This window comes from Colletotrichum jinshuiense, chromosome 3, assembly GCF_051148585.1.
Source record: "Colletotrichum jinshuiense chromosome 3, complete sequence".
NCBI classification, from domain to species: Eukaryota; Fungi; Ascomycota; class Sordariomycetes; order Glomerellales; family Glomerellaceae; genus Colletotrichum; species Colletotrichum jinshuiense.
In genome coordinates, this window is record NC_139310.1 from 3,846,470 (window position 1) to 3,864,354 (window position 17,885).

A 17,885-nucleotide genomic window follows, 5' to 3' on the forward strand; every position below is an offset into this window, starting at 1 on the left:
AAAATCCTCCACAACTCCACCGCAAATCTCTTCCAATCGTCAATGCCGCCTCCTTAGTCTTCAAAGAAGTCGGTGTCGTCAAAGTCGCCCGGGTGGGCGTCCGAGTCGTAGGCGCTAGGCCGCATCATTGGGGGCGTCATGGGCTGTTGAGCGCGACTTGATGGACGACGAAGGGGCGGGCTCTTGAGAAGCATTGGCTCCGAAGGCACGTTGGTAAAAGACGGCCCTCGGTTCCGACCTTGCAGTTGCTGAGCAGTGTAGCGACGGCCGGTGGTCTGGAATGCCGTCGGTTGGGGTTCCTCCGCGTTGGACGGAGGGGTCTGGCGGAGGCCAGAGGCTGGTGGTGTCATCAACCCATTGGTGTTGTTGCTGAAAGATGCCGAGGTTGTAGATCTTGACGGAGTGTGGTTGCTGCTTAGAGTAGACCGAGCCGTTGAAGGCCGGCCGCTTCGTGGGCCTGACGCGAAGATGGGCTGCTGGGACTTGCGCCAGTTGCCCCAGGCTGCAGCCAGAGGGCCTACGGCCTGGGCGACGCGAGGCGAAGCGGCTTCCCGGAGAGACTGCGCGATGTTGGGCAGGTTGATCGCCGACCCGCCATTCATCGCACGCTCGCGCTCTTGCTCTTCCATTTGCAGGTTGGCCTTGAGGCGAATGGCTGCATCCTTGACAGTTTCTCTGTCAAAGTCTTGGGCAGAGACGGCAAGGATGATGTCTTGCAGATCGCCGTGTCTCACAGCAAGGAGTTCGCGCAGCCAAGTGATCTCGTCGTCGCGTTTGGCAATCTTGGTAGGCGCCTCGGGGTCAAGCTTATCGACGGTGGATTCAAGCTCCTCGATACGCTGCTCACGGGCCTGCAATTGCTCCTGCAGGACCATGATGGACTCCCGCAGGGCTTGGGGCGAGATCTTCTCGGGAAGATCTGTGGCCTTGGACACGGAAGCCTTGGGCTGGAGTGCCGCAATTGGCTGGGCTGGTGGCTCAACGCCAGCGGACCTGGCGGCTTGGGCGGCGGCACGGGCAGCCTCCTTGGCGATTTCAAGCTTCTCTTCCAGATGGGCGATACGGTCTTGTAGATGCTCGGTCTTGGATGTGGAAAGGCTGAGACGTTCGAGAAGATGTTGCTCAGTCTTCTGGGCATCTTCGACGGCGTTGTTCAGCTGGCGCTCGTGACGAGTCTGGAGGTCCTCGAGGTCGTTCTGATGCTTGCGTTTCAGTTCTTCAATAGCCTCGGTCTTGCTGCTCTGAGCCTCCTCCATCATCATCTCGGACTGGGCCTTTGCAGTCTCGACGTCCATATTGGCTTGGTCGACCTCGGCCCTGAGCTTGACGACCTGCTCCTCAAGTTCCTCGCGGACAACGTTAACTTGGTGGTTGGCCTCGTCAATCTCGCGCTGCATTGAAACGCGCGTCCGCTGGACCTCGTTCGCGCCAGACTCTCTGGCCTCCTTGAATTCGCTCTGGTATCGCATGCAAGACTGGTGAAGCTTATGGTTCTCAGTCTTGAGCTCGCCGAGCAGGCCATCGAGGCGCTTGCACTCGTTGACAGCGCGCATGCCCTGGCGCTCGCCGTTCTCCAGTCGCTCGATCTCGGTCTCAAGGCGCTCGCGCGTACGGGCCTCGGCTTGGAGCTTAGCATCCAAGACCTCTTGTCGCGCAACAAGGGCTTGCTCTCGCTTGGTGCGGCGAGCGTTCTCCTCGGTGATATCGCGAGCAGCTTGAGCCATGTCTTCCTGGAGGGAGACAAACTTGGCACGCCAACTTTCCCTGACGCGCTCGTTCTCTTGCAGCTGGGTTCCAAGAGTATCAAGGAACTTCTGCATCTGCTTATTCTCGTTGAGAGTTGACTCGAGTTCACCTTGCTGTCGGCGGGCAGTCTCAATGGCGCGCTCCGCCTCGGACCTCCAACGGCCGGATTCTTGCGTGGCAACGCGGAGGTTCTCTTCCATCACGTTCATCTTGTTCGTGAGTTCACTCTGTGCCTGTGTCGCGCTGGTCTGCGAAGCCTCCATGAGTGTCATGTGCATCATTTGCTTAGAGGCGTCCTGCTCGAGAGCCTTGACCTTATGGTCTCGCTCCTCGACCTCCTCGCGAAGGCGGTTCTCCTCTTCGGTAGCGATGCGGAGCAGGCGCTGAACCTCTGAGAGTCTATCTTCGGCGGTGCGACGGCCATCGAGCTCCGTCTGGGACCTTTCCTCCTGGTGTCTGAGCTTCTCCTCGAGGTCGCCGATGCGGTTGTCAAAGATGCTCCTGTTCATGATCTCGATTTCGACGCGGGTCTCGGCGGCTTGCAGCTTCCTTTCGAGCTCTGCCGCGAGATCCTCAGCAGCCCGACGATCGGTCACCTCCTTCTCAGTCTTGGATTGCTCGACATAGAGGCGCTCTTCAAGGTCAATGGCCTTAGCCTGGAGCTCGCTCAGCCTGTTGTTGATAGCCTCATCTTGATCGCGGTCGACAGTGGGCTGCTGAGATGGGGTCGGCATGCGCTTCTCGACGGCTTCCTCGACAATGTTGCGCAGATCCTCGCCACGGAAGTCCAGGCGCATAGAAGTGCCAAACTGCTCCTTCATTTCTGCCAAAGCCCTCAGGACAGCAGAGCTGGAGTCGTCAGAGGCGGGGGCGGAGACGGTAGCCGGAGCCACCACGGGAGGGACGCTGCGCTGCTGTACTGCGAAAGCATCGAGGACGGCGGCGCGGATCTGTTCCATGCGCCTGTCGCGGCGCGGGCTCATCGAACGGCGGGGCACGGGCTCTTCGTCTTCGTCATCGGCATCGCTGTGTTGAATATCTGCAGAAACGCTGCGACGAGCAGAGGAGGATTCTCTTCTGGAACCACCCCTCAGTGATTCTTTGATAGAAAGAAGAGCCTTCTCCACGGGGCCAAGACGAGCTGCGAGGAGATCGCTGACAGCCTCGTTGACACGGCCGTCGAAGAACTGAACTCGTTGTTCCAGCTTGGCCTGTTCCTCGTCGCTGAAGGCTCCTTCCCAGTCGCTGTGCGCAACATTTTCTTCCCCTTTCAAGTGGGTAATGGGGCCATCGAATGACTGAGAACTCAAAGGAGGATCGACAAAAGGATCCTCCAACTCGGTAGTCGGCATTGCCGAAGACGCGTCGCCCGGAAGACCGTGGTATTGTCGAACAGGGCTGGTTGTTCCACTGCGGTACTGGCTGCCCGCTTGCATACGGTAGGGTGACAAGTTGGTGACACCGGCGACCTGGATGTGCCTGTTCGGGCTGGGCTGGTGCCATCTGGGGGACTCTGCAGTGGCCTTGTTCACGCCAAAAGTAGGGTCGTTCTGGCTGAAGTGATCCATGATGGCATCGATTTCCTCGAAAGTCGGCTCGTGTTGGTCAACGTTGGCAACATTGGCACTCTGTTCGTCAAAGTCGAAGGCAGACGCGTTGGCATCGTCGACGTACTCTTCAGCCTCGGACACGACATACTCCTCAGGGACCTCGTCAAACTCGGGCTCCTGCTCGCGTGCAGGCGAGGGAGACGCGGCAAAGCGAGAAGCAGCAAGGCCCTTGGTTTTGGGCGGGCTGGCAAAGCGAGAAGCGCCCAATCCCCTGGTAGGAGCGAGTTTTTGAGGGAGCGGTGACGGCTCGCGATGGTGAGGCGAAGATTGCGCTGGAGCCTCGGTGCTGGGCAAAATTGGCTCAATGGTGTCTTCTCTGTCACGCTCGTCGTCCTCGTCGTCTTCCTCGGTCCCGGAATCCTGCGCAGCGTCCCAGCCGCCGCCGGGGACGAATGCCCTTGCGGTTGCGGACAAGGACTTGTTGTGGCCCTTTTTATAATTGTCGATACCGAAAGGCACAGCATCATTGAAGTTCTGGACGTCAGCCTTCGAATCAAACTCGAAGGGCGCCCAGTTCTGGTGCTGCTGATCAGGCGAAGTATCCGAGGGGCTGGTGGCCGTAACAGCCTTGGAATCGGTGGGGTGCTCGGAAGCAGCAGTGGAAGACATGGTCGTGTCTGCCGGTGTAAACGCCTGCTCGTCGCACGACTTGTGATCGGACGTATCCAGCTCTTCCTTCTTCGATGCAGGCTGCAGTGACTGCAATGCCACAGGTTCGGGTGACGGCTCAGCGAACCGGGGAACATCGTCCTCGTCCCCTCTCGAGGCCTTCGCTCTCTTGATACGGGACTCGTCAATCAGGCGGCCGTCGGCATCATCGGGAAGATCCCGGGATTCGTCCTTCTTCTCATCGTTGGTAGGAGGAACGATCGGGATGGCCTTCGACTTCTTAGGAGGCTTGATAACGTCAGAGAGGCTCAGATCAATATTGCCGAAAATCGAGCTAGTGCGGTTTCCGATGCTCTCGCTGCCCGACACAGGGCTGGTAACGGAGTCCGAAACATTTCCGAAAGGTGTGAAGGCGGGCGCATCCGGTCGAAACTTGGGACCAGAGGCAGAAAAGCTGAACTCGCTTTGGCCAGGGGAGAACACAGGGGCGGCTGCATTGATTTTGGACGAGATGGACTGTGCACCAAAAGAATGTCCGGATGGCGAAGCAACGGAGGAAGCGAAGGATCCTCCGGCCTGGAACACGGAGGGTTGGAAAGAGTTGCCGCCACCAAAGCTGAAGCTCGTCGTCGATTCATGGCCCGGGTTAAACTTGAACTCGGGGGCCTTGACATTGAGCTTGGAGAGGGAAGGCTTGCTGGCGTGGCTGGGCCTTCTCGGCATGCCGGAGCTGCTCGACATTGAGGCGACGTCGTTCCACGGGTTGCTCGCCGTGGAGAAGGATCGCTGGTGCTGTTGCAAAAGTGTTGTGAGGCTGAAGTCTTGTACAGGAGTACCAAGATTGCTCGGGTTGGTCTCGATTTCGGCAGCCTCGTCGATCCGCTGGGGTTCAACCTCGTGCCATCCAGACAAGCTGTCGCCGCGGGCGCGAGCCTCGTCGTGATGAGAGAAGAAATTCTGCGACAACGAGTGGCCACGGCTGTGAGGTCGTGGGTGGTGAAGGACGGGACCGTCGCCACCCTGTTGGGCAAACTGCTGAGTGCCCTGGAACTGTACGGACGGCTCTCTAGCATGCGACAGAGGAGGCTGGTGCTGAGAAAAGCCCCCAAGCTGCTCCGCGGTGGCTTCCTCGTTGTGAGGGCTGTAGTCCTCGTGCTCCAGTTCGTTTCGCATCTGTTCTTCCAAGTGATATTCTGCCTCGTCGATTTCGGCTTGAAGGTCGTCACTGTTCCTCTGCGCAGCCTCAGATGGCTGCGCAGAGTTCTCCTCCGCTACCACCACCTCCTCGTCTTCCTCATCTTCCCGTACCTCCTGCAGGCGCGGAGATGCTCGCGCAGGCTGTTGCATGAACTGGTGGGGCATCATGGGGTATTGCAGAGATTGGTGTCGTTGATGCGCGTTAAAGGCGGGGCTGCCAGTCTGTGCAAAGCCCTCCGGTGTAAAAGGCGACACAGGGGAAAGAATCCCATTGAGCATTGAAGGCGAATCCGTCCTGTGCTGCGAAGGCCAGCCCAATGGCGACGGCTGGTTTGAAAGCTGGAAGGGGGAATGTCCCATGGGAACAGAGATTGACTGCCGGGCATTGTACTTGGCTGGGTGACTCCCAAAACCGACGGGAGATGCCATGCTTGGGCTATGACCTGCGGAAGACCGTCCACCCGGCATGAACTGCGATGGGAAGGGGAATCCCGGGACATGGTTGCTTGACGCCGAGGATGTGGGGAGCGGCGGAGAGAAGGGCAAGGGCGGGTATTGCACTGAAGGCTGTCGGCTAGGCTGCGATGCCGCAGGCGATATTGACGGCGCTGGGGGGTCGTCGTCGCCAAATGACACTCCGAGAGCTCGCAGTTTGGCTTCCTGCAACTCATTTACGTAGTTCTTCCAAGCTGTGTCATGGTTAGCACGGCCGCATCGTTTTGCGTCTGGGCGCGATTTTCGGCTTACCATTCAAGTCGGGCAGTGTGACTTTGTACACATGCTCCGCACGCTCTCTGGTCACGTCCTCAAAGCTAGGCCAACCGTCCCGGCTCTGGGAGTACCCAGTCGGGGGCTGGTGCGTGCCCTTTGCCGCGTCCAAGTCGAAGCCGCTAATGTCGTATCCGAGCTCCTGCCATGACCTGAACATGCGATCAACCTCGCCCTGGTTGAGCGGCTTAGGCGCGTGGCCCGGGCGTCCACGTTCCTCATCTTTGGGGATGAGAACCATTATGTTCTTGCCCTTCCACGGAACCTTCTTCTTCAACCGTGGTGTCATGCTCGGGTCTTTCATTGCAACTCTCGCAGAGGCACTCCTCATTGGTGTGATGGGTGTCTTCGTCGCCTCGCCATTTGTAGCGCTTGCGCTCCTTCTGGGCGTCGTGGGGATTGCAGGGAGGTCTAGGAGATCGTTGGCCAGGGTGGCCTTTGAGAGGTCTGGGCTCTCCATGCTTGCGTCTCTGATCTCGTCTCGAGGCTTCACGTCTTCTTGTTTTAGTGTCTCGACGCTGGACCGGGTACGAGGTTGTCTGGGTTCTGTGAGCGAGTCGCGAGCAATGCGTGGTCTAGCTTTCGGGGTTCGCAGGGAATCTTTGTCGTGCCACACAGCTTCGTCGGCAGATCCCGAGCCGCTCAGTGAAGAGTTCTCGCTGCCGTCGCTTAGCCAATGTCGGCTCTCCGAGTTCTCGCCCGCCGTGTGTTGACGGATCCAATCCTCGGTCAGTCGCCGCGCAGGTCGCCGAGCGCGGTTAGCGAGGACTTGGGCTGCACTGAGAAAGGGCTCGGAAGAATCGTCCTGTCCAAACGAAAGCGTCGGTGGAGGACGAAGAAAGGGAGTGCTGATGGCGAGGTGATGGAATGGGGAGTCTTCGGATTGGTCGCTGCCGATGCTCTGGCGGCGAAGTAACCCCGTATCTTCTGTCGAGTACGGCGAGCCCCAGCTAGCTGTCACGTATCTCTCCTCTTCTTCGACGTTTGGTTGACTGCTCAGAATCTCGCGAGCTCGATCAGGAAGTCTCGGCGCGGGTAGCGAAGGTAAAACAGGGGAGGACCCAAGGTCCTCGCCGTCGGCGGCAGTGGACGTCGAGGAGAGGGCGGGAGACGTCGGCGGCGAATGAGGTGATGGACGATGAGGTCCTGTGCCGTCCTGTGCAGATGCAGCAGGAGGAGAAGAGGAAGATTGCTGTTGAGGAGACGTCTTCGTGGGACTCTGTTTCAATCAGGAATGGGCCCAAGATCAATGTGGCGTCCTTGTGGGCGATCAAGGTACCACGGGGGGAATGTGAGGTAGGGAAGCTTACCACGGTGAGATCAGCGCAGACGATGGAGTCGTCTGCAGCCAAGTCTCTATTATCGCGTCGAGGACCCTTTGTTCATCAGCCCTCAGACGGCATGCACACACAAAGCAGGCCGCGAGAAAAAAGGGAACGGACGGGCTGTCGAGGATGTTGACAGAATAAGGGGGTGGAGGAGAGAGGCGGCCCGTGTGATTGGGGACAGTTTGGTTGTGTGTGGTATATTTGGGGCCCAGCGGTTTTCCGGGTCGCGACGCGTAGGTATTTTTTTGTTAGGCGGGTAAAAAAAGGCGGCCAACAGAAATAAGGTATTATTTGCAGAGGTGGCCCGGTTCAGGGATTATAGAACGGGGGGTCGTTGCAGAAATGAACTGGGGGATTAAATTATCGACTAAGGAGTGACATGAAGGCAAAATGGCGGGCAGCTCGCGGTTACCAGACGCATCAGACCACAGCTCGAGCTTGACGATGATCTTGATGGTTGACAGGAGAAGAGAGCAGAGCGACTTGGGTGGAATGCTACGCGAGGTGTCAGAGGGAGGCGAAGAGAAAAGTGAGGAACGGGGAGATGAAATGGCAAGGCGAAGACAAGGCAAGGCGAGGCAAGCTAATGCTTAGGTTCCTGTCCTTTGGAGATGGTACCAGGTTGCACTCCAAAGGCTGACGGGACTCGAGGTACATGGACAGATGAGGGACGGGGATCTGACGGGATAGGCAAGGTACAGGTACAGCCGGAAGCTAAGGCACGGGGGACAGCTCAGAGAAGACTTATTCGCTGCCGCTAAAAGCCCATTTGGCTGCATCCTCACCACCACCACTACCAACACCACCGCGCTCAACCTGTACCAGCGCGGGTTCACGGAAAGGAAGTGATGGGCGAGGACGGGTGGTCCTTTGGGTCGTTTTCGTGGGGCCTTGAACCAGTGGCACGACGAGATTGGATACTCAAGAGTCGACCGGGGTGCCTGCTGCTAACAGCACGAATACCTTACTACCCGACCGCCACAACCTCGAAGACAGCTGGCACTACATGCACTAGTATGTATACACTTTTTTTTCTCTCTCTCCTTCTTCCTTTCTCTTCCCGGACAGCTCCAATTGGACTTCTGGGAGAGGTTCAACACCAGACGTCCACTGGCGGCATTAGGGAGACGAGCACATGGTCAAGACGGGGACCGGGGATCCTGCCCCCCAATAGATGGAACCGGGGAGTACCAGGGACAGGCTGGCATTGAATAACAACAGGCAGTGAACGGCCCAGGTTTGTTTTTAATGAGAGTCCCGCTACACCACGGGGCCGAGCTATGGCCACTCAAATCTCGCTCTGCTGGGCAGATTACGGAGTACTTTCCATCAAGGTGCAATCCCAGTAATACCTGCATGTACTCTTTTAGCAGCCCGTCGACGCCCCGGAAATCGCCTCCCTGCCTTTTGCATCACTTCTGGTTATGGGTGATTTCCGCGGGATGAGAGGCCCCGCCGCTTGGATTCTTAGACGATATCGTATTTGCCAATGGCTCGATGACCGGCCCGTGACGCTCGTCTGGGCCGCTCCGCGTGCGCACTTGCGAGTGCTCTGATTGCGTCTGACGGCCACCTGTTCCGATACATTGTGTCCGCCGTCTGGTTTTCGTCGGGAGCGCCTTCAGTCTCGTCTTATCCGGGGGCGGTGATGTCTTACAACTTTCCCCCCCGCAAAATACCTTGAAGCTGGTCCGGGAAAGAATGGGAAAAAGGAAACGAACCTCCAGGGGACGTGTGCGGTCTGCATCAACTGCATTACATGTTCTTGGATACTGCCGGCCGCATTTGCCAGCGCTGCACAACGGATGAGAACGAAGATGGCCCCCTCACCACGAAATAACAGAGCCGCATCCAACTGTCAGTCACGAGCCCAACCCGTCCTCCACAAGTCGTCACTTGAACGCCAAAGAAGCCACTTGCTTGCCTTAGACCCGACGACCTGCATGACGGGAACCCCAGCTTGTCAAATTTCGGGGTCCATCCCACTCTACGCACGTTTTTTTTTTCTCTTCATTCCTTTTTCCCTCTACTCGCTTTTCCAACATGGGAGGTGTAAGTGAAATCGCTCCGACGACACGCCTGCCGTTTCGGCCAAAGTAAAGTTGCAGATGCGAATATCAGAGCTCGCGTCCCGCCATGGTCCCATGGTTGCTTTATGCTGCAGGTGGCTCGGGCGCACGTCTGCCAATCTTTTTCGAATGGCAGATGTCGCAGCCTATGCATGTCTGAAGATTCGGCCATGTACTCAGATGCAAGCAAGGCGGGAACGGATTTCGGATTCTCCTTCCTTTTTTTCCTCCCCAGTTCCTTGTTTTTTTCCTCCCGTTTTATGTGCCAGTCTCACCCGGCCGGGAGACATTCAAAGTGTGGTCTTTTTTTTTTTCCCCTTCCTGGCTTAGACACTTGTCTTACACAAGTCGCGGTCCAGAGACAGTCGGACGCGTAAAAGGCACCTAAACCGGGGCGCGAGGAGCTTGGAGCAAAAACAAAAGGCGAAGGGAACAGCGTTGTTCCTGGGCTAGTTAATTGCGAGCGCGGCATGAACAATGTGAAAGCAGATTAGGTCGGGGAAGAGGTATTCCTTCCAGGACGCCTTCCGCCGGCTCCATCCTTGCGTCTGCAATGATCTTAAATTGGTAATCCGAACTTGATAAAGAGAAGCAACCCGCTTCAGCGTGCTTAAATCTGGGTATAGGTTGCGGAAAGAAAAAAAGAAGAAGAAAAAATGAGGCGCGCGACTTCTTTCCGCATCTGCCGAATCTCGCGATTCCACCATGCCCCGTTCTCAGTCAACGCTTTCGACATCGCCGCTTTGGACCTCCCAGGGACGAGGGCATTCACAGATGCGGCAAGCACACCGCAGGGTCTCCGATCCTTTAGTCTGCTTTCACCATGCTGGAGGCGAGAGTAGTATGGCATAGTCATATTATTTATTGGAGAATCCTCACGCTAGTCATCTGACGTGCAAGCTACCGGATATCAACCTCTCTTCCTCGAGGAGCCCAAACGCCAGAATTTGGCCAACATGTACAACTCGAGCTCCCATCTGATCCAATCTCTTCGCAGGACCAAAGCTACTCGCTAGCTTGCTTACTCTTCGTTCTTTCCATGGCCATGGAGGCTCTGTCCCATATACACACGCCGCAGGCATCGCCAGGCGACACAACCTTCATACAACCCAATCAACCCATAAAAGCATTCATCCGTCGTCCCTCCCTTCCTGTTAACCGGATGTCCGATCATGGGTCACAAAAGATGTCAAAGTTGCCATCTGTTCCCGCGAACACCGGGTCACTAAAGCTCTGCTTCGTCGTCGATTCAATCGCCGACCTGCACTGCTCTATCGTTGAAATTTCGTCAGCGTCCCTGTTCTCTCTCTCTGTCTAATACCCGAGAATCCTCGCTCCGCTCACGCCTCCCATGAGAGAAGCGAGGGGATCTTGTCCCGGAAGAAAAAGAAAACTCACCAGCCTGTGCATCGCATTGTGAGACCTCGAGGGTCTGCTGCCCGTTGTTCGCCGCCTGCGAGCATTTGTTCTTCTGAGTATCGCACGCTCTGTTCGCGGCGGTTGCGAAGTCGGGCTACACAAGCCGTCAGTCTCGCGTACCGACAAGGGTTGCAGAGTCAAAGAGGCTAAACTCACAAAGGTATCGCCCTCGACCTCGAACGGTCGATCCGGGTTGTTGGATTTCGTAATCTGTTTCCACGCCACAGCAATCAGCAACGTCTTCTTTTCCCGAATCCTAGCCCTGATGCTGAAACCGCTCTCCACGCCTGCCAACAAGAGGAAGCCATCCGGGCCTGGATAAGCAAACACCATGGCGCACGGCAGGGTCGACGGTTTGTGTATCACAGAAGAACATACCGCTGGCGCCGCCACGCCTCCCAAGTTGCCCCCAAATGTTTGGAGGTTTGCCGATGCTTGCCGCGGCAGCAATCCCATCTTCCACCCCATGCCCAGATCGTCGCTGATATCCAGCGCCATAACACCTGCGGTAGCCACCGCCACCGCCGACAAGGCGTTAATCAGTGTCGTCGTCCGCATCGTTATATCCCGTATTGGTCGTGTCGCGCGATGTGCGTAATCGTAACGTTCTCCCTTCCTTGACTATCCAACTATGTCTTCACGGCCGCATCGGATTGAAAAAATTAGAATAATCGGTGACGGAGGCTCAGCCTTGTCGATTCGTAAGTGTCGCGTCGTCAACGAACGCGGGGGCGGCTTAAGACAAAGAATTGGCGGCACAGCGCTCAATCGAGGAATTGGTGAAGGAGGTCGAGAAAGACACCCGCCCATTAAACACGAGAACCTAAATTAATGCTCTTGGAGGTGCGACACATGGGCGGCACGGGAGGGGAGTTTGGATACGCTGCAGGAAAGGGAGACCTGAAACGCCAAAAATGTCCAACCAGAAGCGCCCACTAAAAGCTGGGATGCAACGACCACCGCAACCCGAAACACCACTGAGACGGGAATAATATTGCCGCAGGCCTTGCACTCGTGCGTCCGCGTGATAATGCACAGACGGGATGGGCGAGGGACGATCCTACAGGGCTCGCAGCTCATCAGATGGCAGACAGATGACGGATGATCGCGCTGGGGAGGATAGAAGGGATATAGAGTTTGGGGGGGAAGGGGGGACAATCAGTTAAACTCTCGATTGCCCTTCTCAAATCACGGAGGCTTGCGTCATTTTGAGCGTGGCATGTAACTGTCTGTTATCCCTTATTTTTGGCGGTCCTGGTATTAAAGTTGTATCTTAACGTACATACAAGCCTGCGAACCCAGAAGACTGTCTCTCAGACCTGCAGTTTCATTGCCTATGCTGGTGCCGATGCACAATCCTGATGCGCGGCGCGGCTAACAATTTGAGTCCAGTGACGCTGTCATCCTAAGCCCCAGCTGACAAAGAAGGGAATTCTGCTCTATGTACATATTTTCTATCCATTAGTCCTGAGACCTTGCGATATGCAACAATGCCTGCCGTAGTAATTTGGCGGTCCGAAACTCCACATGGCTGGGGAAATGCCAGCCGCAATGTTGAGAGAAAAGAGAAATCATGGGGGGGGTGCCATCCGTGGGCGAGAGACAGGGGAATCAACGCTTTCTTCCGCAACAAACAATCATCAGTGTACTCGATTCGACGTAGCCTTAGAAGTTGGACGATGCGTTGACTTGGTTCGGTGCGTGATAGCTCTCGAGGGTCGACTGGAAAGGCGTGCGGCCGGGGCCTTGGGCGCTGCCAACCTCCGTCTTGGCCTCGTTGCCATACTGGTTGTTGTACTCCATGAGGCCGTCGTTCTCCTCGGCCTGCTTCTTACGGCCCCAGATTCTCCATGCGACGAAGCCGAGGGCACCGAGGACAATGGCGCCGCCGACACCGACCACAACACCAATGACAACCTTGCGGGTGTCGGATGACATGCCGGATGAAGATCCTCCAGAGTTGGCCTCGTTGAGGCCTGGTGTGCTCGTGACAGTGGACTCGGAGGTGAAGGAGGTGGCTACGCCCTCAGAGTTGGTCGTGGTAATGACGGTACGGATGGTGGAAGTGACAGGCACCGCGGTGGTGGCGGGAGTAGTGGATGACACAGTAGAGCCGTTGGCGGTAGTATCTTCGTTGCTGCCGGCCGACGTGGTGCTGGTCCTCAGGGTTGTGGACTCGGCAGCAGGAGTGGTCGTAGATGAGACGGCTGGTGTGTTGGCGCTGGAGATGGGAGCGGCGGAGGTGGTGGTCACAACGGCGACCGTGGTGCTCGTGGAGGGGGCAGCTGTCGTGGTGGTGGTTATGGCAGCAGCGGATGTCGTGGTTTCGGCAGCAGCGGTTGTGGACTCGGCACCGCTGGCGGTTCCGGATTGTCGCCTGACGATCTCATCGCGAGGCTCTGCCCTGTTGAAGTTGAACCATGATGCCTGAGCGACAGAGGCGACAGCGAGGAGCTGGAGGAGGCGGGTGGAATGCATGGCGAATATGTGTGGTGGACCACGAGGGTGTGAAAAGTGGTTGGTGCCGGGGACGAATGTTTCTGTCCGATATCCGTAGCCCAATGTTTTCCCTCCTGTTCGTCGGATCTTCTGGGGCTCGTCTGCTTGTGTGCCGACAACCTAATTATCTGGTATGCGTCGAAAACGGGTGTGGCTAAAGTGAGTCGTCTGGAATCTCGGAAAGTTCTCGCGTGTGTGCCGGATGGGGACGAAATAGGAGACAGTGCACGGGTGCAGGAGTAGGGGCGGAAGCGACCGATAGGTATGTAAAAGGCTAATAATGGAGATTTTAGGTGAAGGTGAAGTAAGAGTGACCCAAGGGAAAACGAAAGGGAAGGGCCAAGAGATACGGTAAGGGAAAAAGCGAGTGAATGGATTTTATCAAGTGAGGGATGAGATGGGATGGATTTTTGGGGTGGTGTGGAACGGGCGGGAAGGTCAGAAAACAAGACTCGTATTCAGCCAAGAAGAGGGTGGTCATGGTGTCCCAAGGCGGGCGTGGCACCGTGGAAGCGGGTGCGAGGTGCTAGGTGGTGAGCAAAGTGGGACGGGTGCACGTTGCCGGGGGCCCTCCTCTTCGCCTGTCGACTCTGCAATGCCATGCATGCAGGTACTCTGGACTGTACTCTGGACTGCACATTGCACCGTCCGTGCATTACCCAAGGAAACTCGCCCGCTACGTTGCACAGGCACTCAGGGAGAGAGCAGGAAGGGCCGGGATGGTGCGAGGGGCGAGGTGGCGGCGGCCTAAGGCCCAAGGCACCAGGGTACAATTGCTCGAAATATGTCTACTTGCTGCGCGATGGCGCCGTCTCATTCGCAGCAGAGTTGTAGGACCCTTGGCCCTACGAGGGGCACTGTGGCACACACCAGTCGAGGCTGTAGCCAGTCAGAGCACGGCGGTATGGTCCCACTTTCGACAGCCGGCGAATAAGCGTGCGAGTGCGGTGCTCCTCTCAGCCATTCCTCTCTCACTTGGTCAGCTCCAGCCCCAACCAGCCGGCCAGCTTTGCTTTGCTTGCTCTGTTTTGCTTTCTCTTACCCCTTGCTGCCGCTTCCACCGAGAATGCGACCGAGCCTCTGACGGTCAGTAGGGTATTTCGACGGGGAGGCCAACTGTCAGCGGTTCCTAGCGGCCAAGCGGTTGGTAAAACGGCCCCTTCTAGGCCGTCATGCCGCTCCCAGGGCCTGATCCAGATCGCTGCAACCGCTGACTCTTGCTGCATTCCTCTCCCCAGTTGACGCCGGCTTTCTGTTTGCCGTCGCCTGCCTGTCTTTGTGCAGCACACGAGATGCGGCAACCTGACCGGCAATCGGTGGCGCGCCTTAACCTCCCTTCTTCTTTCATCGGCAGACGTTGACGGTCCAAAAATAATCATCATCAGTCGGCCACTTGGTCGACCGGCCCTGTCTCGGCATGTCTTGCAGGACACCAGGAAACTCACGTTGCAGTAGCATCAAACCATGATGATGACGATGTGCCCCAAGTCGAAGGTCTCTGGTGGCTTTTGCTTTCTTCGATCGACAAAAGAAAGTGACTGTATCCGTAATGCCTGTCATGTCAGTCATGTCCTGGTTGCCAATTCTTCCTCCTCAGACCAGCCAAACCCTATCCGTCACCCAACCAAAAGCACGCCAAGACATCAATGTGTGTGGCAGTCGTCCGCACCCAGCACAATGCATCATGCCTGTTCTGGGCCGATCTTGACTCTATTTTCAGCACCGACCCGTGGCTCTTTCGTCCGCACCTCCACTTCTGCCCAGCCAACCAACCAGTCCAAGCTCGGCCATTTTCCATCCAGGGTCTTCTTGCAAGTCCGTATCCACCTTCCCCCGGGCCCCTCACAGCATTCGTCATTCCTCCCGGCCCATGCAAAAAATCCGGATTCCACAACGATTCCAGAAGTCGGCATTCGTCGGTTGCTCTCCATCTCCCTTTTCGATTTTCGACAGCCCTCCAATATGTAAAGGGTTTTATGGACAAGGGCTTATGCACCACACATCTTGGACGTCAAATGTGGTGGTTGAACATTTGCCTCACTGGGCCGTTGGGATTTGCCTTCTGCAACGGCCGACGTCACGGCCCTCGAGTGGCCGCGGATTTCCAGATGAACCTTCCCAACACGGAGTCAACAGAAAGTGGAAATCTTGGAGAAGAGAACGAAGACCTTTGGCCTACCCCGGTCCTATAATAAATTCACTACCAGTAGTAGAAACCTACCGGTAACATAGCATATAGACCCTCTTTGCTGGAAGCCTCACCTTGAATTATCATAGTCATGGGTTCCTGTTCTTCCCACATCCCGGAACCAAAAGAAGTGGAGGACCCCAGAGGCATCCGATGGTGTTGGAATCATAATCCTTTGGGCCAGACATCTCGCTACTGCCGGAGAAGCCGGGTGCTCCCGGACGTACCTGGTCTGACGAGCTCACAGCCCAGTAATCTTGAGTCGTCGTCGTTCAAGGTGAGGACGAGCAATCGGCTGCGCTTTGAGCCTCTCATCCACTAAGGAGTGCCTCTGGTCACTATCTGATTTAAGGACTGGCTTAATCCGCCATCATGCGAGAGGGGTAAGTGCGGCCTTTCTCCCCCCTGCTGGCAAACCCTCAATTTGTATGCATTCCCGTGAGCTCTCTCCCCGCTTCCGAGCGGCCTCCCCGTGCCGGCCGACGGCCCTAGACTCAACATCCTGGGAAAGTCGAAGCCACCCGAGTTGCCAAGAGCGGTTAGGTCGAACGTGGTAATACGTCAGCACCAAAACAGCCAATGCCGTGCGTTTAACTGTTTGTTTGTTCGAAAACTCCAAGGGGCTCCAAGATGCTCTAAGGTGCTCTAAGGTGCTTCGGAGCATGCAACGTCCCCTACCCATATGGGCTCCTGCTCTGAAAGACATGTTTCACGAACCCCGCAGCGAAGAAACACTGGCCAGGCACCGGGGGGAACTTTAAATCTGTCCCATACAACGACATTATATCGACTTCGCAATAATGAAGCCCGATGCCACCGCCCCACTCATCAAGATACACACGTCGTTGCTGTTCAACTCCAAGAGCAGAACCTTTGACAAGAACCTCTCAATCATTGTCGCCCCGACAAGTGGCACCATCATTAATGTGCAGCGAAGGGAGAACGACGACAATATCGGTGTAGGCCATGGCGACATAGATCTTCGGGGGAAGGTTGTCATGCCTGGATTCGTCGATGCCCATACGCACGTCTTTTTGCATTCCTACGAGTGAGCTGCGAGATACTCGGGCAGTTCCGCCTATTCGTCTAACAGTGCCCAGTGAAGCCTCGTCCACCGTCCAGATGCGTGATGAGAGCATCGTCGAGCGGATCGTCCGTGCTACAAATCACCTCCGTGTCGCGCTGCTCTCCGGCTACACCACTTACAGAGACCTGGGGACCGAGGGAATGCGCTCGTTCGACGCGAACCTCAGAGACTGCGTCAATCGGGGGCTTTTGCCGGGGCCCCGGCTCTTCGTCGCCACGGAATGCCTCGCCAGCACCGGGTCTTACGAGGTCCGTCACGAGAACTCGTTGGTAAGGCTGCCGCGCATCTCTGACGTATGCGACGGCCCCGTGGGTGTGAGACAGGCAGTCCGACGTCGTGCGGGCGACGGCGCGGACGTCATCAAGTTCTACGCCGACTATAGACGCAAAGTGATGCGGTTCCCGCCTCCGATTCTGCCGCCTCGCAATGCGATCCCATTCCTCCCTCCGGACGCTAACCCGTCCGTAGCCATGTTCAACCAGGAGGAGATGGATGCGATCGTTCAAGAGGCCAAGCTGGCCGATTTGCCCGTGGCATGCCACGCGAGCACGGCGAAGGGGGCTCTCATGGCCATCAAGGCGGGAGTCGACACCATTGAGCATTGTTACGAGGCGACCGATGAAGTCTTTCGCGAGATGCGCCGCCACGGCACCATCTTCGTCCCGACGCTGGCAGTGCTGCGGAGCTTTCCGGACTTTGATAACATCTGCAAGCGGGTCAAAACCGCACACGATCTCGGCGTGCGTCTCGCCGCCGGAGGCGACACCGGAGCCTTCCCCCACGGAGAAGGCGCCTTGGAGATGGAGCTCATGATCCGGGCCGGGGTCCCTGTGGTGGACGTGCTAGAGGCTTGCATGGTAGGCGGCTGGGAAAGCTGCGGCAAAGAGAAGAGCGGTTTTCTCTTCGGTGCGATCGAGAAGGGATACAGGGCCGACATCATTGCCTTGGCGACGGACCCGAGAAAAGACGCGGGGGCTCTGCGGAAGGTCGACTTCGTCATGAAGGACGGAAAGGTCTGGAAAAAGGACGGCATCCCAATCGGTTTCGTCGAGGAGGCTGCGGTAGACTCGGGCCACAGCACTACCGAGGAGCCGGACTGGGTTTTTGTTTGAGTTTCGTCACATTACTCTCGCCGGATACATGCAGTTGGTCTCCTACCCGCATCAGCTGGTCATGGGATCCATCTAGGTTGCATTCTATGCAGGGTCGTCAACGGGCGGCAGACACGGGCTTGGATTCTACCAAGCTGGCCTGTGTGGTTCTCGGCAATTCAGCTTCCAATGATATCAAATATGATACAAAAGAAATCGTGTTAGTTAACCTAGGTCCGCCGCAAATGTAAGCCTTTGCAACCCTATGATGCAC

The 17,885-nt window shown here is 56.8% G+C and overlaps 3 protein-coding genes across 3 annotated transcripts; 1 reads left to right on the forward strand and 2 right to left on the reverse strand.

The window, feature by feature from the left end:
- Positions 1 to 53: 53 nt before the first annotated feature.
- EsH8_III_001044 (uncharacterized protein) lies at positions 54 to 11,304 on the reverse strand (the record flags this gene model as incomplete). Its single annotated transcript, XM_083262769.1, has 8 exons — positions 54 to 5,851; positions 5,910 to 7,149; positions 7,241 to 7,272; positions 7,671 to 7,753; positions 8,826 to 8,889; positions 10,726 to 10,840; positions 10,903 to 10,956; positions 11,125 to 11,304. The coding sequence occupies 8 exons, from the start codon at positions 11,302 to 11,304 to the stop codon at positions 54 to 56; spliced, it is 7,566 nt and encodes a 2,521-aa protein (XP_083123256.1).
- Positions 11,305 to 12,411: 1,107 nt separating this feature from the next.
- EsH8_III_001045 (uncharacterized protein) lies at positions 12,412 to 13,224 on the reverse strand (the record flags this gene model as incomplete). Its single annotated transcript, XM_083262770.1, has 1 exon — positions 12,412 to 13,224. One exon carries the CDS (start codon positions 13,222 to 13,224, stop codon positions 12,412 to 12,414), a length of 813 nt encoding a protein of 270 aa, XP_083123257.1.
- A 3,009-nt stretch (positions 13,225 to 16,233) lies between these two features.
- Positions 16,234 to 17,632, forward strand: EsH8_III_001046 (metal-dependent hydrolase family protein; the record flags this gene model as incomplete). The annotated part of the gene is made up of 2 exons (XM_083262771.1): positions 16,234 to 16,481; positions 16,534 to 17,632. The coding sequence occupies 2 exons, from the start codon at positions 16,234 to 16,236 to the stop codon at positions 17,630 to 17,632; spliced, it is 1,347 nt and encodes a 448-aa protein (XP_083123258.1).
- Positions 17,633 to 17,885: the final 253 nt, after the last annotated feature.